The sequence below is a fragment of the Anneissia japonica genome, unplaced genomic scaffold (assembly GCF_011630105.1).
Source record: "Anneissia japonica isolate Jap-2015-1 unplaced genomic scaffold, ASM1163010v1 scaffold750_len1593409_cov174, whole genome shotgun sequence".
Taxonomy (NCBI): domain Eukaryota; kingdom Metazoa; phylum Echinodermata; class Crinoidea; order Comatulida; family Comatulidae; genus Anneissia; species Anneissia japonica.
This window is the reverse complement of record NW_022756705.1, coordinates 995511-1021084: the sequence shown is the minus strand read 5'-3', so window position 1 is coordinate 1021084 and position 25574 is coordinate 995511. Positions and strand designations below refer to the sequence as shown.

General features: G+C 36.0%; 2 protein-coding genes and 1 long non-coding RNA gene across 4 annotated transcripts; 2 read left to right on the top strand and 1 right to left on the bottom strand.

Moving 5' to 3' along the window:
- Positions 1 to 298: 298 nt before the first annotated feature.
- Positions 299 to 11177, bottom strand: LOC117124351 (KAT8 regulatory NSL complex subunit 3-like). Its single transcript, XM_033270565.1, has 13 exons — positions 11123 to 11177; positions 9929 to 10169; positions 9657 to 9827; positions 9095 to 9185; positions 8370 to 8453; positions 7823 to 8062; positions 6568 to 6786; positions 5897 to 5968; positions 5412 to 5486; positions 4940 to 5161; positions 4604 to 4810; positions 2501 to 2636; positions 299 to 2345 (listed from the first exon to the last, which is right to left on the bottom strand). The coding sequence occupies exons 2-13, from the start codon at positions 10141 to 10143 to the stop codon at positions 955 to 957; spliced, it is 3123 nt and encodes a 1040-aa protein (XP_033126456.1). The 5' UTR covers positions 10144 to 10169; positions 11123 to 11177; the 3' UTR covers positions 299 to 954.
- Positions 11178 to 11321: 144 nt separating this feature from the next.
- LOC117124376 lies at positions 11322 to 13175 on the top strand. 2 transcript variants are annotated; one of them, XR_004447964.1, is made up of 3 exons: positions 11322 to 11474; positions 12762 to 12893; positions 13028 to 13175. It is a non-coding gene; the product is annotated as an uncharacterized LOC117124376 (long non-coding RNA). The 2 variants fall into 2 exon arrangements; XR_004447965.1 differs by having other exon boundaries at positions 11425 to 11497.
- Positions 13176 to 13178: 3 nt separating this feature from the next.
- LOC117124374 lies at positions 13179 to 24039 on the top strand. Its single transcript, XM_033270601.1, has 9 exons — positions 13179 to 15336; positions 15451 to 15520; positions 16060 to 16194; positions 16403 to 16473; positions 16981 to 17145; positions 17291 to 17439; positions 18490 to 19550; positions 21426 to 21466; positions 21617 to 24039. Exons 1-9 carry the CDS (start codon positions 13258 to 13260, stop codon positions 23054 to 23056), a joined length of 5211 nt encoding a protein of 1736 aa, XP_033126492.1. The 5' UTR covers positions 13179 to 13257; the 3' UTR covers positions 23057 to 24039.
- The last annotated feature ends 1535 nt before the right edge of the window (positions 24040 to 25574 follow it).

The window sequence follows — 25574 nt, the reverse complement described above, 5'->3', positions numbered from 1 at the left end:
ACGTCCGTCTTCAATCTGGGTTGAGGTACATTTGTGTAAAGAAAGAAGCGTTCACGCCGCGGCCCTTTTCCTACCGATCCTTTCACCACTATACACGAGGACCGTAATGTCAAGTTTTTAGAACTAAATCAACATCTCCACAGAGAATGAACTCGTGAATAGACTCGATAAGAAGACTTTAGTTATAGTGAACAACTGCTTTCTACTATGCAGCTATATAATAATTTTAGTTAAGCACACAATACATATGTATATTATTTTATGAGACACAAATATAATGATCATATTTCAAAGCAAATACAGTGTATCAAGTAGTTTTATTAATATTACAGTATATGATTACCAATACAGTAACAATCGTACACTAACAGGATGATCGCTACATGTCATGCACGCTCTCTAGCGACGTGAAGTCTGCTTCATTTCTGCCGGTTGTAAACATAAAGTGCTCTGGAATTCAACACTTCATTAAATTCTGGTGATAGACATTATTGTCGTAGCCACTCCAATGGTGGCATTCATATCAGAAAATGTCATTAAAATTAAAATAAATATGTTAACAACTGCTTGAAGTATCACTTTAAAAAGATGGGCGGAATCTACATCAGTAAGTTTATCTCTGCTCTCTGCAGTTTGACGATGCGACTCTGTCGGCTAATTAACAGTGGTAGTCTGAGATGATCATCCTTCAAAAATAATCCGTTGCGCGCACCTTGTCAATTCGTATTTTATATTAGACCAGTTGATGATAGTCGACAAAGTGCATGCCCGGCTTTAAATTGATTTATAACACTAAAAGATGTGTGCAACCTTTAATTCTTTTATATTTCATTGCAATTATTAAAACTATATCGTTAACTTTGTATAGATGTACATCAAATACTAATTATATGGTATATTGTGCAGATTGTATTGTTCTATAACAGAAATGTGAGATTGCAAGTCAAAACATACCTACTCGGTATAATCAGAGAATGACTTGGGGGCCCTAACACGCCTTGTTCTAGTTGCAGTGAACAGAGAGACTGATGGAAGACTAGATGAATCTTGGGAACTAGAGTCTGAGGACTCAGTTGGTGACTTCACCTTACTGCTGGTGTTATCATCACTTGCTTCTGGAAGCTTTGCCTCTTCCTGTTCGGGAGTCTCCTCAACATCATCTGCCATCAAGGAAGGCAACTGTGTTAGAAGTGACATAGTATGGGAATCAAGATTCAGGGTACTGCTGTTGGTGGACAATAACTGGTCTGCTAATGATGAAATGTTTGTTGGCTGGGATGCAAGAGCTATCCGAAGAGCTGTTGCTTCACTCTTTGTCACAGCTCTTTCAGTTGATGTCAACAATGGTGCTGCTGTTGGTGCTGTGGCAACGACAGAATTTGCATCAAGTTGCTTCATGGCAGAAGAAGTCAATGGAATTGAGTACGATGGTAAGGCTGATGTTAATGTTGTGGAATTTGTTGTGATAGAGGGCGCCATTGAAGTGGTGGTACTGGATGTGGATTCCGCACAGCTCATTGTAAAACTTTCTTGTGGTTGTATATTTGAGAGAATCTTAGCTTGTGTAAAAGACAATGTTCCTTTGTTGGCTGGTAGAGAAGCAGTTGTTAAAGGAAAGTCGTGAAACTGAAGTTTCTGAATTGCTTGAATGTGTGCGTCATAATTATCATGCGTTACCTTGCTCGTTTGTGTTCCATTTGCACCTCTCACAGGGGAAAGAATGGCAGTTGGTTGTGCTTGTGCAGCAATCAGTGCCTGCAGAGCAACTTCAGATGACACTTTGGCTGATTTCAGTTGCATCACACTTTGCGGAGGTTCTGTTTTTATGGCTGAAGTAACTGCATTTGGCATTTTCGTCATCAATATGCTTCCAGCTGTTGTGGATGTTGAAGCTGCCGCCAGAAGAAGTCCTGAAGCACCAGTTGTAAATGGTGGCAATGCTGGAGAAGGAGCGATTCCCTGTGACGTCTTAGAAGGAGTTAATGGTGGCTGTAAGGGAGACAATGGAGAGCTACTTGCGAGGATGCCCTCCAGTACTCCAGTTTCAGTTGGACTAGCCAAGCCCCTGTTCTGTAGGTTATAACTAAGTCCTTGCAAGATACTACTGTGAGTATTCTGTGTATTTAGTGCCCCCATTGGCTGCAGATGTCCAAGTTTCTTTGTTGATGTACCTGTTGTCAGGGTAACACTCTGAGTGATACCCAGAGTAGAGATGTTGACACTATGAGGTTTTGGTGGAGCTGTCGGTTCTTTGTGAGATGGTTCTGTTACTTTGGCTTGCTTGGCTTTACTGCTGCTTGACTCTGAAGACTTGCTCTTTCTTTTAATGCTAGCCTTTGCCTTCCCTTAAGACAAGAAAAAATATGGTTGTTTTCTTAAATAGATCCTCATAGTCTCCAAATAATCTATTTTTTTTAAAACAAATATAAACTACATTCTAATTAATATTAAACATTTTAAATTTAATTCAATATATTTAAAATGTCAATAGTTTTCTTACCATCTTCTTTTTTCTTGCGTGTACTGGCCAAGAATTGTGCATACTGTGCAGCAAAAATCTCTTGTTGCGTCAAAATTGGAATCTTCTCTTTTGGAAGTTTCACTGACTTTGGAGTCCCCGGGAGTCGTCCAAAACTCTAAAAATAAACGAATAAGACACTAGCATTAAAAAACTACATTGTTATTCTCTTTAAACTATGAACATGTTTGTAATGATTTTCAATGATTAACTCTCTACCTAGCCATTTTTAGCCCCTGACCCTGCAGGACTGTAAGATAGCTCCCCTTGAATGTTGAGTTCCTATATAGAGAGAGTTGCGACATGAGCTGCTAGAGGGACATCATAATGAATGAACGCAATGATTATGCTAAAGTGTGACGATTACATAAATAACTGGCAATTGAAAAAATAAACATATTAATATGAAAATTTTATGTCATTTGATAGTAAATATCTGTTAACACTTGTTTGAAATTTGTAACAAAATTCAAAAAGAAATTGATTCTCAATAGGCTATTAATAATATTATATTCAATTAATCAATCAATGGATTTATATGGTGCATAATACAGCTGTCTCTCTGCACCAATAAAAAAGACAAATAACATTAAAATGATATTAAAAGAAATGTAATATTACATGTAGTTTTTGCTTGATTAAAATAGTGTAGCGCCTTAGCTAGGCATACATCATCACGTTTGTTCGGCTCTAAAAATAGTAGGCGACTGGGCCTAGGCCTCTTCACAGGACAACTTAGAAATTCATAGTAAACTGGTTTATTTGGCAAGCCTCTAGCTAGGGTCCCAGTCTAAGGGTATCTCCACAATAACTACTGTATAGTATATAATAAGAGAAATCCGTAAGTCGTACGATAACTGAAACAGTACTACTACTAGCTAGGCCTAGTCCAGTACTACGCATGTAGTGCTGCTGTACTGAAGCCTATTTTAATACACTATTTAGATAAGCTCTTTTTTCAATTTTTTTTTCAATCATATAGTGGTGAGTGGTGTCTTTTAAGAACATTTTCCAGAAAAAAATAAATGTGATACGACCCTTTGTTATGGAGTTATGAATTTTTAAATAACATGAGGTAAAGAATTTAGCCTCAAAGCTTATCTTATTTTTGTTGGTTACGCACCACTGACTTAGGTTGTTAGTCATCATTTGGCCCAATATGACAGACAGAGGGCATCCAGTAATCACGTGACCTGAACCGCTCATGTCGCAGCTTTCTCTATATAGGAACTCTACCTGAATGTACACTGTAGTGCCACCAATGGTTAGCAGTGAATTTAGATTAGGGATGAGATGAAGTAGGAGTGCAAATTCGATGGAGATTCAGGTAAAAGAGTGTTCTTTTAAAATTTAGACCTTAAATAGGTCATCAAAGGTATCATATTAGCATCAATGCATCATCAAAAATCAAAAATAGAAATTTCATTTTCTTTTTTTTTTTTTGTGTATAGCAAATATAGGATGCTCTAAATTAAAGTAGTATTACCCTCATCATTTGATATAAACATTGATACACACATGAATAACAATTCTCTCCCTAGCGAATATTGTATATGTTACCTAATACCTTAATCAAAATATTTTGCAAGTACAATGTCATTTCTGTATTAATAGTCAGTGCAGTTTTCATTTATCATGTACTTGTTTGTATCTTGAGGTAAGAAGTTTTTTTTAAAATATCATAATATTTTAGTTGTATCTTATGCAATACCTTGAGAAATATAAGTGAGCATACAACATGTACTATATAAATAGAACATTAATAATAATAAAATAATAATCAAATAAAATAATAATTATATTGCTTAATAGAGCCAAATATAAAGAGCCTTAAAGCACTGATGATCCTAAATCATCATCTATCTGGGTTTGCTTAAAAATGTGGTTAAAGCTGCAGTAGTTCAATTAATCCTTTTTGAATATTAAGTACATACTTAGTTAATGTGAACATGGATTTAGCATATAGACCATCACAGAGACTAATACACTCTGTAAGAGGCAAGTCACTCGCTGAATCATTTGTGAGAGAAACAAAAAAAGATATCCACAACTTTGAAGTAGATAAAAAAAACCCCATAAACTAACGTCTCCAAGAGCTGATGGGTGAATGGTGTGCCTACTGCTACTTGGTGTTGAAGACTGCTTTCCTCTCAATTCCCCCAGCAAGTCTCGCTGAACTTTTTTCTTCTTGTCCTTCTTCTTGTTTGATTCACTCACAGCAGGTGACTTAACTGTCGTTGTGGGACATGGATTGGATGTTAATACTGCATGCAAAAATTCAAACATTTCATCCTACAAAAACAAACAAAATAATAACATAATTATAATTTTTAATCAATCAATCGTTAAATTTATAACTTGCCCTGGTTGTCAAACAAGATGACTTTGAATGATATGGTAGCAGAAGCACTTTGGTCTCACCTGTATACACCTGTCCACCATACTCTGAGTTAAACCTTCCAGTTTCTTCTTTGTTCGATTCATCCTCAGGTACTCGTCTGCTCCACCGATCACAACCAAACCCGTCTCAGCCTTCATACGCTCACGTAGATCCTCAATATCATCTTGATTCGCGACGCTGGAATCTTGGCCAATCACAAAGAGGGTGGGAACCTTACTGTCTAACAAAGGGTCCTCCACTGACTGTGAAACAATGTTATTCATTTTGGAACATTTTTGACTCAAAATGTTTTAAAGTTATGCCATTTACAAAAGTTGACATTGAGGGCAGCAGACCACAATCATGTTATATTGGATTGGGATAGTATCTGCAATGTCCATGCTAAAATTGATGGTAAAGTAGGGCATCGCTACAATGCCCTACGACTAAATAAGTGTTAAATATGAAAATATTATACATTTGATGTTCATTGGAGGAGGGTAGATAACTTACCCCTCGAATTCCGCTGATGCCCATTGATGGAAAGCCGAGGCATACAACACCAGATAAACTGTCCGTCAAAGCAACCTGCATAAACAGACATTTTATACATAACATTGAAGAAAAATAATAAAATTAGCATGGAAAGGTGCATCATCATCATTGTCATGTATGCAGTGGCTTATATAGAAACGGGAAGGTGGATGGAGGGGTGGATGGGGGACGTAAAGCTGAATTGGGGACTCAATAATTAGGTGAGGGCCAGGGCCAGCAAAATAAGATGATTGTGGTGATTTTTAACTACTTGACCATGATTTTTGGGGGAAACTGGGGATTTGGGGTGGTGAGTATTATGGGGGTGTGCACATCCCCATGGATGGGACACTGCATGTTTGCCCTTATGGAACTCTAGCCCTCTTGCTGTGCATCTGATTAACATCTAGAAGCTCACAATAAATAAAAAATAACATTTTTTTTTTTTTCTGTAAAAATCTCACCTGACAGGCAACAAGAGCCCCAATATTCCATCCAATCAGGATAATTGGTCTATTAGGATATTGACTTTTAAGCTAAAAGCAAAAACACACACAAAATAGATTTTAATAGTTTAGTTGACAGAATAAATATAGTAAATTTTGAGAAGGCTTTCAAGATCTAGCAGTCAGTTCATTGGCATTTGCTCAGGGGTAGGCATAATTATCGGTTGGAGGGCCAAAGTGAATTTTTGAAAAACCTCCAAGCACTGCTTTACACCACTTTATTCTCAGTTTTAATATTACTTTTTACATATGATCGGTATCGGGGCATAAACAACAAGGTGTTTTCTACCCAATGTTGCTTGGTGGGCCGTACACATAGGGTATTTAATTCATTTTCGCGTGCCGCAAAAAAATGGATAAAGTGCCCCGACACAAGTTAATCTGCTTCAGACAAAAATGAACTTTGACCTTTTCAAGCATATGTTAAAAAATTAGTCAAACATAATATCCAAAGCACAACTTTTATCCAGAAATCATTTGGCAAACAATTTTCAATGTAAATAATCCATCTACATGCTTATAAAATATTACTTATAATTTTCTAAATTTTGTAAAACCACCTTAAAACATCCAAACAAACCTCCAAAAGTGGATGTGAAAACAATCAGAACAAAACATAAGTTGCCTACCTCAAGCACCTTTGACTTGACAGCACCAATCATATGTTCCAGACACTGACTGAGTGTGACACCGGACCCACCGCTTGACACATGCATAGTGATAGGTACCACCTTGCCCATGTTGGATAACTGGGACTGCCAGAATTTCATGCGGCGAGATTGAGAGTGGGACTGATGCTGGGCACTGCTGGGTGTCAGTAAAAGTAATGGAGCATTGGGCAGTTTTTTCTGTTGGGATAAATAATGAAATTGCTGACACTTGAATTTATGATAACATTTTGTTGAGACCATATTTATTGTTTATGACATTATGTACACATCTTGCTGATTATTAGACGATTCTGCAGATTTTAGTAAACACATGTTCACAAGATAATGAAATGATGATGAATAATGATAATTATGGTGATGATGGTGAATGATAATGATGATGCCTGTGATAATGATGGTGATGCAAATAATGTTGGCGATAATAATGATGATGGTTATGGTGATGATGATGGTGATGATCCATATCACACATACGTATATATATAAATTTGGAATTACAATGACTAAATGACTGTCATCAGGAAAACTTCAAATTGAAAAATAAGCCAATTGAAAATCATTCAATTGCTCAAACTTGCACTAATGTAAAGGATCATCACCTTTCTTACCTAAATTGGATATAATCAGTATGTGTTTGACCACACAAGATACCACTTTGTTTTCAGAAGCATTAATGCAGAAAATGAAAGCGTAAATTAAATTTTTAAATAAAATTCAAAAAATGAAGGAAGAGCAGCCTTAACTAACATGGCACTGGCGTTACAAAACCTAGGTGCAAGAAGCATTCTAAGGAAGTTGTTATAACATACCGGTACTTTCAGTGCATTTATTGATTAATCAATTACAGTAGTACATATTGAAACAAAATTATTTAAAGAGGAGATGTGTAACAGGTTCAGAGCAGTTAATAATTGATGATAATGATGATAATAATGATGTTTATGATAATGTAGTTTATTATTACTTACAGCACAGTAACCATTACATCTCAACTGGTAATGATCGTGAAGAAAATGACGATGTTCGTGATGATGACGACAATGAGTATAATGATGATGATGGTAGTGAAAACATTGTTGATGAATGATACTGATAATAATAACTTTAGTGATAATACTGATGGTGATGATGATGGTGATTATTGTTGATTATGACGTTGATGATAATAATGATTATTTAGCTACTTGAATGGCATAGTAACCATGAAACTCACTGGTTTATGCTGATTTAGGGTGCTGATGGCAGGGTCCCATGGTCTCTTGAGGAGCAAGTTTAGTGCTTCAACAGTAGTTCCTGACCCACGGTGCAAAGTAGATGAGAAATGAATCATCTTGTCAATCAAAGAAGGCACTTTACACTTCAAAGTCTGCAGCACGTCCAGGTAGATGGTCAGTAAGGTCAAGCTGAGGTTATTGACCAACACTGAGTGAAGCCATGTTGTAGTCTTTGTGTCCTAAATAAATCATCATGAAAAGAAAAAAAGATAAAAATTGCACTGCTGTAACGAACATTGAGGAAATCAGTTTAATTCACAAAATACAAACACTTATAACCAAGGAATACTTAATGTCAACAATACAAGATGATACAGATACAATTTGGATCCAGGTACTTAATCAATGGGTTAAAGACAGTATATAGATAACAATTAAAAATATATTAGCATTATCTTACAACATACATTATCATACGTTCATTTTCTCTCATATTTTTACACACATAATCATAGTAATATATAAACTAATATGAATAATACTTACCCAAACGATAGCAGACATTGTCTGTCTAAATCTTTTGGCGCACTTATCCAGGTGGATTCTTCTCATAACCGGTTCATTAGGTGTCTATAATACAAAACTTATCATTAGACTAAGTTGCCATAAATAGCCTGAAACAAAACAATTACTAAGGTACAAGACAACATACCAACTGCTCTCTTACAATCATAATAAACCTTTCTGAAGTGTCAATCAAACTGAATAACTGACCAATCAGAACAGTGCCAGGAATGTGCGCATGTCGTACAAACACACGTGTGTGCACGGCCTAGTTCAGACTAGGTGGATAAACCCGGCTCAACTCACCGGGTTTATCCACCTGCCAGTCTGAACTAGGTGGCTTATCTCAAGAGGCTGTGTTCCTATAGTAACTAGGCCTGGCGCGCCACCGTGTTTAACTTTTCTAAGCTGGGCTTTAATCGTTGCGGGGGGTCTTGCATTGACTTCGGGTGACGAAATGACCAATCAGCATTCAATTACGTATGCTGTGAGCGAGCGTACATTTCGCGAGCAATGTTTTGAAACACGTTTTTTCCTGGTTACAGTTCATTATTATGCAAATTTAAATTAAACCCGCTAGTCTGAACGCCCGGTAAAGTTAAGCCGGTCTTAACTCAAGCCTGGTTTATCTCCAAGTCTGAACACTGTCGTTTTGTGGGACCTTAGCAACTATATCCAAGGGGAGGGGCTTAGCAACTTATTCTCACCCCTTCATATGCCAATCTTGCAAGTCGATCTCCTGACAGAATTTTGATTATTTTATTAAACAATTTGTTTTGTCCTGATGTCCAACCAGTTCTGAAAGAAAAAAAAAATAATCAAAGGAAACACTGTAATATACAGTAAATGTTAAGTTCATTTAAACATCATAGCATAGCTATTTTTGGCTGTTAATGTAATGTAAATGTTTTCTATTGTACTGTCTTTTTAATGTATGTTACTGTAAGATTATATATTATGTCAGTATTATTTTTGTAATGCATTTATATGCAATATCTTTTTACAATTTCCATTATAATAATTGTATTAATAATTTATAATTAATTTGTACAGCATCTTTAAGGTTTTTATATAATGTACCAACTAAAAAACCCCACCCCTCAAAAAAAAAAACCCACAGAAAAGTGTCCCATTAATAATAGGGGTGTCCTAAATAATGGTGTCAAAAAGGATGGGTTCTACTGTATAAAAATTATTCTACATCCACTTTGTAAGTAGCAGGCTTTGGCTACCTCCTTCATAATAAATAAAATCCCCTTTATCAATTACCTATTAAGTTTTTCCTCCCAATTTTCATCAGTAATTGGTTGCTGCATTCCGGCACGTGCAAAGTTGACGTGTCGATCACATTCGTTCATGACTGATCGTGCCTTTACGACATCATAAGCTGTTGGGTTTGGTGCCACAAGCTTTACCACATCAACATTCGTATCTGATTCTCTATCAAAAATGAATAACAACATAGAATTTTGACATTTGGCTAGTTTGATAAAGATAAATAAAAAATTAACATAACACTTTCATTTAATTTGATCACTTACATTATTGTCCTATCGTTTCTAAGACGTAGTGTGCGAGGCACAAATAGCCACTTGGCTGGCTTGGCATGACTGGCGTCAGGGTGTGTACTCCAAGGCCTAGCATATCCATGATCAAGCATCACAATGTCCAACTCCCTCTCACCCGCTGACAGTTGATACAAAAATGGTGATGACACATGAGGGCGGTGTTGAACTGGAGATGTGCCTGATGACATTGCTGCACCGTTCTCAATATATTCTCCTGGTAATTAAAATGGTATGAGTATTACTATTACACAAAGAATTCAAATTTACAACATGAAAAACAGAGTTATCTTTTATACTAATTTTAATGGACTAAGGAGTAAACCTGGATTTTCTCAACTGGCCTGCGAGCACATGCTATTCGGCCCATAAAAACAAGCCTATCATAATTAATAATAATTCATTCGGGCGAAGTGAAAGTCCTTTACCAGTGGTGTATCTAGGAGTCTGGAAATGGGAGGGAGGTCTCCATAATTAGGAGAGGAAGTGCAAGCTTGCAAAATAAGGTGATTTTTAACTACTTGAGCTTGATTTATGACGGTGAAGGGGAAACGCAAGTATTTTTTGAGGGCCCTATACACACAAGATATGCCACTGTTTGCAAAGTGAAATAATCCACAGCCAATCAGAGCGCGAAAACAGATTTTATTAATTTTGTATCCATGAGCGCAAATCAAATGAATGTACACGTCAACATGGCACGTCAACTCGATGCCGAACTGAATGGCCAATGTGGCAGCAATGTTTATTTGTGAAAAAATGCAAATTTGCCCTATTCATACTAGGCCTAGTAGGCTACTTCACTAGCAAGTAGGCATAATCCATCAGATTCATCTGACTGCTCATACCAGGCCAGGCCCAGTGGCTTAGGCTAGCCCACTGTTTTTGTCAGGTGACTAGAATCATGCATGCCATGCCCAGCAGCCTCTCTGTTGTCTTTCTTCTTACTATAGCTTAAGTTATAGTCTGCTTGGCTTAGCCTTAGTTAGCCTAGGCTAGGTCTCTCATTTTAATCATTGGGGTCAGCTAGTAAAATAAGGGCCATTTATTATATTAGAAATTGAAAAGTAATAGACCTATGAAACTACTATTTCATTCATATTATCATAATTTAGGACAAAAAAGAAGAACAAATTTAATACAATAACAAAAGACACAAAGATAACTTACTTTCCAAGTGTGATTCTCGACACCGAGCGAGCCGACGAATAACGCACGAGCACAAAGAGCGCCACCTAGCAATTAATGTTTTGTGCGTTTTTCTACATTTGCAAAGTCGTGAAATGTTGTTTTTAATTAAAACATTAATAAGAACAAACATTATAGGTCTAATAGAAACTTATGTAAATCCCGATATTATGTATTAAATTTACAATTTTATGAAACAGATTTATTCCACAATTAACGAAATAAATGTTATAACAATTATTATAACTTACAAATTTCACTTGTGGGAATTGGCATTATGTCGCTCAGTACTCAGCTGTATTGTGTTTTGTGGTGTGAAAGCGTGAACAAGAAGGTAGGATAACGTTCTCGTAAAAAGTATGAGTTTCTGTATTTATAATGTGTGTTTTAGCGAAGTAGGAAAGCAGACTATTACATTTATTATGTAGCTGTGTTAAGCACATATTAATGACTGTAGTCAATAGATAGGTGTACTAAAATTCTAACCTAGGAGCCTAGGCCTAAAATCTTCTGGAAGGCCTGGAACGCACACTGTAAACCATCATGAAAATCCCCTTTTACTATAGGGCCATACCATGCATTCTATAGTAGGCTAGGCCTAGGTAAACTGTAGGCAACCTAGGGCTGGGCATATATTTTAACAGCATCAATAATATTATTATTAATCTTAATTAAAGACAAATATTGCTGATTAAATAGAAGACCTGGATTCTATAAAATAAATAATAATCTTTGCCAATATAAAATACTCAGCAAATTTTTTTAAATTTTTTCAAATTATTTGGAAATCCTTACTCTTTCTAATCTGACTCAAAGCCCTCTCATTTATACTTTAGTTAGTGCTTGTTGTAATGACTCACTCTGTTTTTTATTTTCTCATGAAAAGTTGAAATGTAATCTTTGTTATTTACTGTCTTCAAGATGACATGATGTTTTCCTTATTTAACTGAGATACACAACTGAGTTAAAGAAATGTTAGGTGCTCAGCGCCTAACATTTCGTGCACCCTGGCTGGTGAGCAAATTATTTTTCTACACAGCAGGAGTGCTGATAAGAAATTTTACTGCAACCAGAAATCATGGAGGAATTGGAAACTAATTCCTCCATGCAGAAATTAACAGTGTGATAGATTAAGGAGATGAAACAAATAATAGTATACAATGGAGGAATTAGTTTAAACTAATTCCTCCATGAATATACTATCTGAAGTCAGTAAATGAAGCACTAATATTTAAAGTTAAACAAACAGATTGATGGTGTTACAGCTAAAAACTTATCTGTCAATCTTTCACACTCATCATATGTAGTTACGTAAGTATGTAACTTAATCTCTTAAGTACACTTAACTTGCCTAATCTTTTTTTCCATTCCTATGAGTATACCTCAGTTTCCCATTAGAGTATGTTAGAGTTGTGGCAAATATATGCAGTTGAAATAAAATATAATTGATTAATGAATGCACCTAATTTTAATGCCTACCCTGCCAAATTTTCTAAGAGAAAAAAATATCATGACAGTGAATGTTGTTATTTGGTGCTTACAATAATGTGTTTTATAAAAGTAACATTTATTTTCTCTATATATATGATTCTGTAAAGTAGTTCTTTACTTTTATTTATAGAATTGAAGTCTAGCTGTGTCAAAAAAAATATGGAGGGTGGCAGAGGTCGTGGAAGAGGGGTTACGATAAGTGCTTCAACTTATCCCAGTTCAATCTCTCCACCTCCAACCAAAAGCACAAATGTTATTAAAGGTGAATAATATACTCCTTGTTTGTAATACGCAGTAAATGTACCATAGATACTACTAGATTGTATAAAATTAAAAGGAAATGTTTGGAAATATAATAATTAGTAATAATTTGTCAATTCTTATGGTCATTTGTAGGACTTGGAAGAGGCAGCATTGGCAACCAATGTGAGAACCTACCAAACACAGCCTCAAGCACTGCAACTGACAGTCATGACATTAAAAAACCATATCATGGAGAGTTCAGAAGAATACCACATTCAGTAGGTACACCAGAGGCATACAAGACAGAAAATGTGAATTCAGGACACACAAGGCATAGTGATACTGGAAGGCCAAAAAATGTATCTAAACTTGAGAGTATTCCCATGGGAAGGGGAGAAGCAGTCCAGTATGGAGGAAAGACAAGCCTAACACGAAATGCTAAGGGACGTACCATTGTGATAGAAAAGAAGTCTCCCTCCCCTGTACATGGCTTTACAGACCAACATAATGTTGAATTTAATGTCAGAACTTGGGCAGGAAGTGATTCTGCCACACAGCCTAACATTCAGAAACAACATACAAGACCTGATTACCAAGCAGTACAAAATCCTACGTCTCCAGTGTATCAGGGGCAGAGTAATTTGAACCCTTCAGTTGATGTTGGTGTTAGGAATATAGAGACCAAGATGTCTGATTCTAATAATGACAACTACTTGATATGTGATGATTTAGGAGGTACAGGCTTTGATATTAATGTGTTACCAGGAAGAGGCATGGTACAACTACAGGGTGACAAATCCTTTCTTCATCAATCACCACCTGTAGATGGAAGAAATATGGTACAACTACAAGGTGGCAAAGGCTTGGTTCATCAATCGCCACCTGTAGAAGGAAGAGATATGGTACAACTGCAGGGTGGCAGAGCCTTGCTTCATCAATCACCACCTGTAACAGGAAGAGATATGGTACAACTGCAAGGTGGCGGAGCGTTGCTTCATCAATCACCACCTGTAGAAGGAAGAGGCAAGTCACAACTACCTGGTAACAGGGGATTGCCACACCATACTCAACCTGTAGAAGGAAGAGACATAGTACAGCTACCTAGTAACAGGGTATTGCCACACCAAACTCAACCTGTAGCAGGAAGAGATATGGTACAACTGCAAGGTGGCGGAGCGTTGCTTCATCAATCACCACCTGTAGAAGGAAGAGACAAGGTACAACTACCTGGTAACAGCGGATTGCCGCACAATACTCAACCTGTAGAAGAAGGAAGAGAAAGAGTACAACTACTTGGTAACAGAGTATTGCCACACCAAACTCAACCAGTAGAAGGAAGAGATATGGTACAACTGCAAGGTGGCAGTGCCTTGCTTCATCAATCATCACCTGTAGAAGGAAGAGACAAGGTACAACTACCTGGTAACAGAGCATTGCCACACCAAACTCAACCAGTAGAAGAAGGAAGAGAAAGAGTAAAACTACCTGGTAACAGAGCATTGCCACACCAAACTCAACCAGTAGAAGGAAGAGATATGGTACAACTGCAAGGTGGCAGTGCCTTGCTTCATCAATCACCACCTGTACAAGGAAGGGACAAGGTAAAACTACCTAGTAGCAGTGCATTGTCACACCAAACTCATTCTATAGAAGGAAGGGACATGGTACAACTTCAAGGTAGCAGAGCCTTGCTACATCAGACATCACCTGTACAGAATAAAAGACAACCATTATTCCCGTACAGTAATACTATTTTCCAAAGGCAATTTCCACAGAAGGAACCTGCTAATCAATCACCTACTACTTCACCGTCAAATTTTTCATCTGAAAAAATAAAACATACAAATCAACAAGAGCGACATACAGATGTAATATTTAAAGACAGTACAGGACAAATATGGGTAGCCCCATCATCAGAGCAGGAGCCTGAAAGCTTAAAGAATTATCAGGAAAACTTGAGAAGCCCTTATAATCAAGGAATGGGTAACTGGAGGAATCACCCAGAGCAGGGAAGCAGTAGCTGGAGAGGCCATCCGGATCAGGGAAGAGGCAACTGGAGAAGTTACCAAGATCAGTGGCCAGGTAACTGGAGAAGTAATTCAAATCAGGGCAACTGGAAAAACAGAGATCAGAGACCAGACAACTGGAGACCATCTAATTGGGAGGCAGGCGATTGGAAATCCCCTTCAAATCAAAGGCCAGTAAACTGGAATAGACAACCAGATCAGAGGGCATGGAATTCAAGTCCTGATCAGATTTCTACCAACAAAAGTCCATCTAAACAGGGATCCGGCAGTAGTAACTGGAGAAGCCCAGACCCACAAACATCAAGAAGACAAAGTACACAAATAATAGAACCTGTCAGTAAACCTGCTGCATTGTCAGCAGATGACATGACATTGGAACAGAAAAAGAATGAGTTTGAATGGCAGAAGTTCAAAGTAGTACGCAAAATAAAAAAGGTATGAAATGCAGTATTGACATCTTTTATGGTTGTTTTTTATTGACTTCTTTTCCAGTTGTGTTGTACCCTATTCAGAAACCTTAACATTTTTTTTTCTTCTCATAACTTTCAGACTCTGTCTACAGTGGAAGTGGAGGAAATAAAACTAAAAGCGAAAGAGATTTCAGATATTTTGGATAGTGGTATGTTGAATTTTATGCAGATTAATATAGATTAATATACCTGCCTTACATTACTGAGGAATTACATTGACTGGATTTCACTTCTTTACATAACTATTTTGAAAATTGAGCATCTGAAAGAAGTTGCCACTATGATGGAAATGGTTGGTTGGAATGGTGTACGACAAAGAATAACTCTATAAATCTTAAGACTTACTTTCAGTTGGGTTCTTGGCAAAGACGGGGGAATAGGTGGACTAGAATTCTGGGGTAATGTTTCTAATTTTGAAGGGTTCTCTTGGTTTGTAAAAGTACACATGACCCATTTAGTTATACTGGTCTACAGTTTTGGGACCAGACAACTGGAACACTGAGCAAGGAATGGGATTAAGATTGGTACTGTACTGCTCAATCACTCACTCACTCACTTACGTTTACAGCATACAGTTTCCCATCCAAGTACAAGTAGGCCTAATGTTTTTCAACTTAATGTGATACAACAGCATAGTATAGCTGTAAGGAGACAAAATCTAATGTTAGTTTGCCTTTTTATTTTTCAGAAATGTCACGTCTTGCCCCATTCCCTGCTTCATGGCCAAAGGAACGACATGTTGCATTGGAGGAAATTCTGGATAAATCCATACAAGATGAGGTGTTCCTACCAATAGCAGGTCCCCTTATGGAAGAGCTTTATGGTAATTTTGTAAACTGAATTTTGCCTATATAGTTCAGAAACAAGAGAGTCCAAAGCTCTACTCTTTTCTGAGATGCCTTCCTCTCTTAAAATACAATAATACACAAATTCTGTTGTCGTCATGAGACTAAGTGGATATCATGTTTAAATTTAACTTCCCCCTGGTTTGTACAATTAATTACCACCTTAAACTGTTCTCTTATTTTTAGTATTAAAACCAGAAAGTTTCAAGGAGATATTGTCTGATGTACTTAAAAGGAAAGAACCTGAATATGTAAAGGTAACTTTTTGAAGACATTGTTTTAAGATGTATGACACCTATTTTATATTTTCATAGCCTTTGCATTTTATAGTGAGTATTCATAGTATGAATATATACATATAATTGGTAGGAAGTGGTTTGGTGCAGTGGGAATAGCTTGTTCTCCAACTTCAAGGCCGGGACTTCAAGGCCGGGGCTCCAAGGCCGGAGCACCGAAAGGTCCACTGATTAATCTCAGATGAGATAGTATCTGTCTCTTATACACATCTAGATGTGTATAAGAGACAGTCCTTATTTAATCCATTAATAAAAGATGAAAGATTATATCAAAGTGAAAGCATAAACATCATAGGAGACAATACACAAACAATATTTCCAACAATTCATGTCAGTACGGGAAAACAAATATATCCATTTTTATTTAAATATTCATTGTAATTATCTGTTAAAACCAGCAATTTCAATCCACATTGCTAAAACAGAAGAAAAAAATGCCCTGTCTTATTTGACTTATATTTTTTTTAGGTTTCCAGTGCAACAAATAGTGACAAGCTAAGGTCATCCTATTGTTCCTACTTAAGTTCGATTATGGCAGGGTCAGACACTGGGGGAGAAGACTCCAAGTTCAAAGAAATTGTTGAAAACATCATTATGAAGCTGATCCAAAGATGGCTTTACTTTGACATCAAGGTGCGTCGATGTGACCAACCTCCACCACCAGCATACCGTATATGCTTATTATTTTTATCGATACTGGTATGTCTCCGCAAGAGACCCCACTACCCTTCTCAAGACTTATAATAGACTTATCCCAATTCTTTATTGTTTTCTCTAGGGTGAGCATTTGGAGATGGAGGAGTATCTCAATGTGCTTGGTACTTGCCTTGCAATGCTAGTGAAGTCATTGCTTCCTATTTTAGTGAAAGACCAAAAGAGGAAAATCTTTAATCTTATCAAGGATAAAACATTAACAAGTGGGCCACGGTAAGCATGTCTATTGTAAGCCTTTTTTTTTCTGTTATTGGCCGTATTCGACTGGTCGTTCTTCGTTAAACCACGCCCACCTGCGCAGCGGTAAAATCCTACTTTACGAAGACCAGTCGAATACAATTACAATTATTTTTTGACTTCATGTGGGTAGATATTATAATTTTTATTTTCTGAAACATAATCTACTGTAAATTTTATTAACACAAATGTTGTTTCTAAACTCACCAATTGGCCATGTTTGTTTTGGTCATGTGAATAACTTAACGCTGATTTACGCACTCTGGTTTAAGTTAATTTTCGTTGTCAACGAAGTCTATCTATGAACCAGTCGAATGAAAATAACACTCAACGAAAATCCGTAGTCAACGAAATGAACCTGTCGAATACGCCCACATTGACATTATTCTTTCCTGAGTATTTACATATTGATACTACACAGGGGCGGATCCAGAGATGTCCAAAAGGGGGGGCCAAAATTTGGGCCGATCGAGACAACAATGTCCTAGGGGGTCCGCGAAATTTTTGTGTTCTAGATGCCCGAAAATAACATTTGAGGCATTGTGGGCTATCATTTTTTTCTTTTTCCTTCATTTTTTTTCTTTTTTTACCTCCCAAAAGAGGGGGCCGGAGCCGGCCCCCCCCCCCTAAATCCACCCCTGCTACATAGTACTGTACATCGTAATTCTATCTGGAAAAACTTATTTAAAAAAGTCAAAATATACCACCATTACTATTGACCACCACCATTACTATAATTAATGCTACTCTCTCAGTATGAAATGTGACTTAAGCTTTGTCTACACTCAAATTTTATGTGACAAAACAATGTGATGTGCCCATATATGGGTACGATGACGTCATATCACATACTATCAAATTGTATAAAAAAAAAGTTGAACATGTTCAACTCTTATTTTCCATCACATTTTTATTTTGATGAAATTTAATAGTGCAGACAAAGCTTAAGAGCTTCACGTAATTGGTGACTGATGTTAAAAAAATTAAAAATGTAATGACATCTTTTATTATTATTTTTTGTAACAGGAAAATGAAGCTAAATATGTTATGTTTGCTCTTGCAATGGAGTAGTGATTGGAGAGAAGACTTGTTTTTTTCCGAGTATCTGGATGATCCTGACACGAGTGGGCCATTTATGAAAGGTTCTGAATCTAAAAAACCATCCACTAATAACTCGAGTGCCACCAAAGACATTGGATCAGCTACTGTCTCAAGTGCTGATTGCAGTGATATTCGAACCAGTGGCAGTGATGTCGGATCCAGTAGTGTCGAAGTCAAAGTTTCTGTTATTGCCAAAGAAACCATAGAAAGGTCAGACAAACCTGCAGAGAGTGAAGCAAATTCTGGTGCTAATAAAACACAAGTTTCAAACTCATTATGTGCTAGCTGGTGGAAAGAGGACATGAGGGAAGAGATTGCAGGGAAACCTGGTGTTAATTCTAATCAAGTTTCAGATTCTTCATTAGCTGCTAGCTGGTGGGAAGAAGATGATATGGTTGATGGGAATGAAGGAAAACCTAGTTGTAATACAGCACACGTTTCAAATACTGCATCATCTACTAGCGCGTGGAAAGAGGTGGACATGGTGGAAGGGAATGGGGAAAAACCTGGTGCTGATAAAACACAAGTTGCAAATTCTGCTTCATCTGGTAGCTGGTGGGAAGAGGAGAATGTACTGGAAGGCAATTCTAGTCAGAATGCTGACAATACAAGTGCAGTGACAGACGCTGGAAAACCAATGCAACCTGCTAATGCTAGTGGTAACTGGTGGGAAGAAGAGCAGGTAGTGACGACTGGTGCTGATCAGACCTCAGACAGAGGTGCTATCGAAGCTAGAGTAGTGGTACCTTTTATGGAAGTTGAGGGATCTAGTGTTGGTATAGGTACATGCGCCAGCACCTGGGAAGCTGGGAACAAAGACCAAAAACAAAGTGACCTTGCTGTAAACACAGATCAGAATGGCTCAATTCCTACAGAAGCTGATGAACAAAGTGTGGTAAACAATTCTACCTCTGTCGTGAGTCCTACCTTGCAGAATATTGCCTCACAAAGTCTTTCTAATACATCCCAAAACATTTGTCAGCAAGGTGAGCAACATAGTGTTGGTAATCAATGATAAACAATTCTACTCTACCACCATTGCACTGTCTTGCCTTTACACATGTATCTCTTATACACCTAGACTTCACTCATTAACCAATTGTGTACCACTACCATGGTGTATTCCATGGGATTGTCTAACACTGAATTTAAACATAACAAAAAAATTCATTTACTTATTAATCCAATATTCTGGATTACAGCTTGTCAATTTTTTTGAATCAGTTTTTTGAATCAGTTCCATACTTTCTTCAATACTGTATGTATAATTTCTTTCTTGTTGAATCAAAACTAAAATGTAATCGTGTTTGAACATTTTGATTGCGTTTAAAACATTCATGTAAATTAATGTGTTTTAGTTTTGCTTCAAAAAGAACCAGATATATTTTTTCATTCATTCTTCTATAATTTTTTTTATGTGAGAGCAGTCCTAGATATTAGAAGTATAGATTTCATAAAAATATACTGTATATTATATAGGTACTGCTTAGAACTTTATGCTTCTCATTAAATTAGTAAAATTAATCTGAATATTAATAGTAAGAAGTAAATAACATTTGTTCATTTAGGCAGCTTGAAAATTAAGATACATTACAGTATAACCTGAAATGTACCTAACTTTTGCAACTCTAACCTTGAATTTGAGGTTTACCAACAATGATAGTTGAATTTGAGGTTTACCAACAATGATAGTTTATTTAGAATACCATATTATAATGTAATTAACATATTTTTATTCAAAATTAGTTGTTTTAATTGATAGTGAATCATAACCCTTGACTGGACCCACATACTGTGTATGGATTTTATCATTTTAATTGGTTTATAATTAATGAATAATTAGTTGTGATTAATGATTAATATACAAGGATAAAATAAGACCTCATTTATGATTAAATTGATTCTAAAATTGCTTAAATGAACTTTCTTAATTGAACTGTAATTTATAATAAATAATTGAATACTTACTGTTGAAATAATTTTTTCAATAAATTTATATTTTTACACATGTTACATGTACCTGGATAGAAGGACAGACATAATCCAATGATAAGTAATATATTAATAGTAAAAATGCTATAAACTTCTAAATTAAAACTACAATTGCAAATATGAATTATGCCAAATCAGAAATTTACTAATTGTATCAAACTTTTGATTTAAAAATATTCATTTTAATCATTTATGGTACTGTACTAAATATCTGTGTCAAACAGAGTTATTAATAAAAATGGTTTCCAGAGGAGAGATAAAAGAATAAGAAGAGCCAACGATAGTTTTGCTTTAATTAATTTAATGAACAAATGATGATGGTTTTACATGAGTTTTTTTGTATATTGTTATACAATGATGTTTAAAGTGTTTTGTTTAAAATAAAAATAAAAAGTATTTAATATCTTGTTCTTGGTACTTTGATTCATTGGTGTTGACACACTATATTTGTGAATGTTACAAAATACGTAGTTTAACATATGTATTTGTTGTATAAAATGTGGATATACTTCATTATGGCAGTTCTAATAAATTGTTTACTGGAAGTAATATGTAATTATACAGTAATAAAGTGATGCCTGCATGTATGGTATTGTTATTGCATTCTTTAGTATAGAATCATAATAATAACCAGATGCCTCATCTAGTACAATCTCTAGTTATATACAGTAGTACTTTTAGTTTTCAAAAATGATTAAATGTTTTGAAAATCAACAGGCCATTAAGAAAGAAAGGGCTATGTACCCATAATTTGGCAGGAATCTTGGTAGATTAACATACAAGCTCTTTGGATACTTTAGCCCTGAAAGAAATTTCTTGGTCGGAATTGGTCATAGGTCAATGATGATAAATTTCTCCTGCTTTTTTAGGATTGGAAAGAAAGATAGATCCCCAGCAACAGTTGCTTAAGGTATGTGGAAAAAAAAATCACAGACACCCTATTATTTGTGTAATAAACTACATGCATTCCTCTAGTTAATCACAGGGACTTGATTCTATAATTTCATCATGTATATTTATGCCCAGAAATGTTGTATTTTTAATTTTGGTTCTTCGATAGGAGGCAGACAAAAACCAAGGGCTAAATGATGTCAAGAGTATTAATCAAAATAAGATGACAAAAACCAAACAAGGACGTCATTCCTCTTTAAAGCAGACAAAGAGGAAAGGATCACCGAACATTAAACAATTTGTTCTCGGTTGTCAATTTCCATCATCGGACAATGATACTGACAAAAGTTACAATGCTCACAAAGAAAAAGCCACTAAAAATAATGAGATCAAGGCCCTTGACAAGAAGTATGTTCATCATTGCCGGGAAGTCTGTCAGGATCCACCTCTTGGTATTGTTGATACTTCTGCACAGAAATGCTCTGGTGTGGATACAAGTGGAAGCACATCAAAACTACAAGCAATATTGACCCCCAACATTCACGGGTTGCCAAGTACTCCTGTTGATAATAATGAACATCCAGATGTCATTTCAGTTCAGGATTCAGAGAATTCAGAATTTGAATCAAAATCTAGGATTCAATTTGACCTTATGCCAAGCATTAGCTGGACCAGTTCATTGTTTGGAAAGGGATTCAGAAAGCTAGTGGGTACTTATCTGAATTCATCAAGCAAAGATGTCCTCGATTCCAAAGAAATCTGTACACATTCTGAAGATAAGTCTCCACCTGTAGACTTTGGTACCTCTGTAGATGAAGGTAAAGAACTATACGCTGAAGAAAGGCATCAGACTGGAGATCGTCAGAGTGAAGGTGGAAATGATGTCAATGGTGGATTGATTCAGATGCAGAAAAGCAATCTAGAAGCTGAAACTGAAGTTGTATGCATCTCTGATTTAAGCACAGCACAAAGTCAGTCCACGTACACGGTCAACTCTAGTCCAACGACCGTCAACTCTGGACCTCCTTCACTTAGTTGTTTGTCCTCCCTTTCAGTAACTCCTGAAAGCTTGCCAGACTTACTCAAACGTGAAACCTCCTCTATTAAAGCCACTGACAAAAGCTCAGAAATCAAGCTTCGAGCAATGCAGTCAACTCACCAAGAAACTGATGCAAACACCGCAACCGCAACTTTATCTACAGAACCAAACTCAACAGAAACTGTCGACATAAATGAAGGTGACATTGATACAGAGGAAAAGTCATATCAGATTGATCGTAGCAGAAAAAAAGTAAAAAAGAAAGAAAAATGGCATCCTTTCATCTATCATAATCACGATGCTATAAATTTGTTATTGACTGATGAAACTACAGAATCTGATGATACCAATTTTGTCAAGTCAAGACAAAAAAGTAATAGATTATTAAAACCGAGACAGAAGTCAATCACAAATAGACAGTGCTACATATGCCGCAGTAGAGAACATTCAACAAAGGAATGTCATATACACAAAAAGTTGGATATTAAACTTGAAGAGAAACAGAAGGAGGCCAAGGAGGAAGTAAAAAAGGCCACCACAAGGAATTTGGTTCATAAATTGGTTTTTTAATATTCCAGTACTACATACCATGTAGTGTACTTTCACACAGATTTTTATTTAAATGAGTCTTCCTGTTGTATCTTTGCCAATCACAGAATAGAAAAATGTAGTAAGTAGTATACCTGCAGATATTTAGTCTGTTTTGTTTTATAGATTCCATTTTTTTTAAAGGTTTTTCGTATAAGACAGCCAGTTAGGCATTGATTTTACTTTTTTTAAATGCATGTGGTTTTAGCCGAGTTGTAGGTATGCATTAATGCCTATTAAGAAATTGGTAGATGGTAGTGTAGCTGTTTTGTACAAAGCCTCAACATTGCATTTTTACAGTAGAGTAATACTGTATATGTGTTTTTCTCCGTATTAAATACGTTTCTGTACTCATTCTGAATATGTTGTCATTAGAGTGGTCTCAAGTTGGAAGAATTAAATTCCGGTGTGGGGGAAGGGCGGTGGAGAGAGCTCCCCTCTCTTACCCCGTCGGGGAGAAATAAATTATATACTGTATTTCCAACATATTAATAAATTTACTTTTAGGGCCTTCGACCACTTTCGATATATTCAGAGCAACTCCAGACCTGAGAATTCGCAATTGGTAGAGCAGGGAGGGGCTTTCACAGATGGTTGTGGCTGTGGTAGGAAAATTTATGGTTATGCACACCCCTAGATGGCCGGAAATGGCACTCTCAGGCTTAAATTTGAATACGATTTTCTTTTTCTCCATTTGTTTTAATTTAGAAAAGTTTGGGGTGGGGGCATTCACTCTTATCCGGTTAATAAGCTTTTGTAACATTTATTTGTATTTGCTGCACATTGTGATCTCCGTTGATTGGTCTACACTGCTTTCCAAATAAACCATTATTTTTATTACAATAATAATATTCTTGAGATTAATTGCTACCCTGAAGGCAGTGTGTAACAATGAGACTTTCTTAAGTTATAGTATTGTAAACACATATATTTAGTTTTGACAATAAAAAGAAACCAATATTTGAGATTTGTTTGTTTTTTAATCCCTAATTATATACATCTTATTGGTATGTTATGATACACATTTTTGAAACAGAAAAATTTCTTGATTACATGACATAAAAGATATTAGTCAAATCTAGTGTCCTTGAGAAAAGCACCAAGGAGTAGACATGGGTACTGGAGAGGATGTGAATACTTTGATTTAAAATGAATGCCAGGAATATATACCTGTGGACAGAAGCAACTTTACCCCGGGAACCCGGGGCAGTGGCAGCACCAGCTTGTTATATCTCCATGCTCAGACAGGCCTTGACCCCCTATTGTCTGACGCATCAAAATTATTAATTTACCTATCCAAATAATGGTACAGTATTTTAATATTTCCTAATAATGTAATCTAAAAGCACAATTTTGGCCCATAGTAAGCCTTAAAAAAGCTCCCCATGAACAAGGATTTTATTACTGGAACCAAGGTTCAAGTTGGCCTCTTTGTTCAGACCCCTAGTCAGACACTGCCCACAAGCAGGGTGTAGTGGAATGGTCCATTAGGTATTCTCAGGACTCATAATTTAATTAAATGTGCTTGCAGCAGACTATTCAAGATTGTATATTTAATAATCTTGATTTATCCACACTATCAAGATTGACTAATATGTGTGCCTTGACCATATTTGGGTGTGACTGTGATATGACATCATACTCATATACCTGCATACGAAAATCAGAGGTATTTGTCATATAAAAGGACTAAAATTCAATTAATTGCTAGTAAATTTTTAAAAATCTTAACAAATACTTTAGTTTTTCATAATGCTTAGATAATTTTATAAAGTAAGCTTAGAATAAAATATAAACTCTTCTATATTGTAAGTTCGAAAAAAAAAATTGAAAATTTAAACCTATAAAAGTCTATGAATTCGAATATTTTAAAAGAAATATTAGCTTTTTTTTTACACTAACTGCCCTCAATAGGAAATACATACACCTTAATTTGATTATGATCTATTCTGTCATGTACCCTTTCTAAGGTTTTTCTTAGATTAGGCTTCAAGAAAAGAAATTAAATTTATCTCCACTCTCATTAAAACACATTCTTGATATAATCAGGATTATCTGTTTTAGAAAATGACACAGGCTTTGTGGATACAAATTCTGTAATACATTTCTGGATGAAATATTATTACTAATGTATACTGTTTAAGGACATAATTGATTTGTGATAGTAAGTACTTTAGCCTTATTGGGGCACCATCTCTATTGATCATAAAAAAAAAACAACTTATATATACCATATATGGTCATCACATGATGACATCATGACCATATTATTTAGACATGTCATGTTTTTGTCAAATTAAGTTTGATAGTTTGGGTGACAAAAAACTGCTGTATGCCCATATATGGTCATGATGTGACGTCATGATCATATTTAGGCAAATTGTGTATTTGTCAAATAAAATTTAATAATCTCCCTATAAAGCCTAGTTTCCATAAAATCACACAGAATATTGACTATCAGGCTGAAAATAAAACCAGAAACTGTAGCTAAACATTGCTT

What these genes read in the sequence shown, in the direction of transcription:
- LOC117124351 (XM_033270565.1), bottom strand. Translation starts at nt 10,143, where the DNA reads ATGTCATCAGGCACATCTCCAGTTCAACACCGCCCTCATGTGTCATCA. An exon ending in CAATGTCTGCTATCGTTTGG is followed by an intron (nt 8,063 to 8,369) that starts GTAAGTATTATT and finishes TGATTTATTTAG; the next exon opens with GACACAAAGACTACAACATG. An exon ending in GCATCAGCGGAATTCGAGGG is followed by an intron (nt 5,162 to 5,411) that starts GTAAGTTATCTA and finishes ATTGTTTCACAG; the next exon opens with TCAGTGGAGGACCCTTTGTT.
- LOC117124374 (XM_033270601.1), top strand. Translation starts at nt 13,258, where the DNA reads ATGGGAAGGGGAGAAGCAGTCCAGTATGGAGGAAAGACAAGCCTAACA. An exon ending in TAGTACGCAAAATAAAAAAG is followed by an intron (nt 15,337 to 15,450) that starts GTATGAAATGCA and finishes CATAACTTTCAG; the next exon opens with ACTCTGTCTACAGTGGAAGT. An exon ending in GGCTTTACTTTGACATCAAG is followed by an intron (nt 17,146 to 17,290) that starts GTGCGTCGATGT and finishes TGTTTTCTCTAG; the next exon opens with GGTGAGCATTTGGAGATGGA.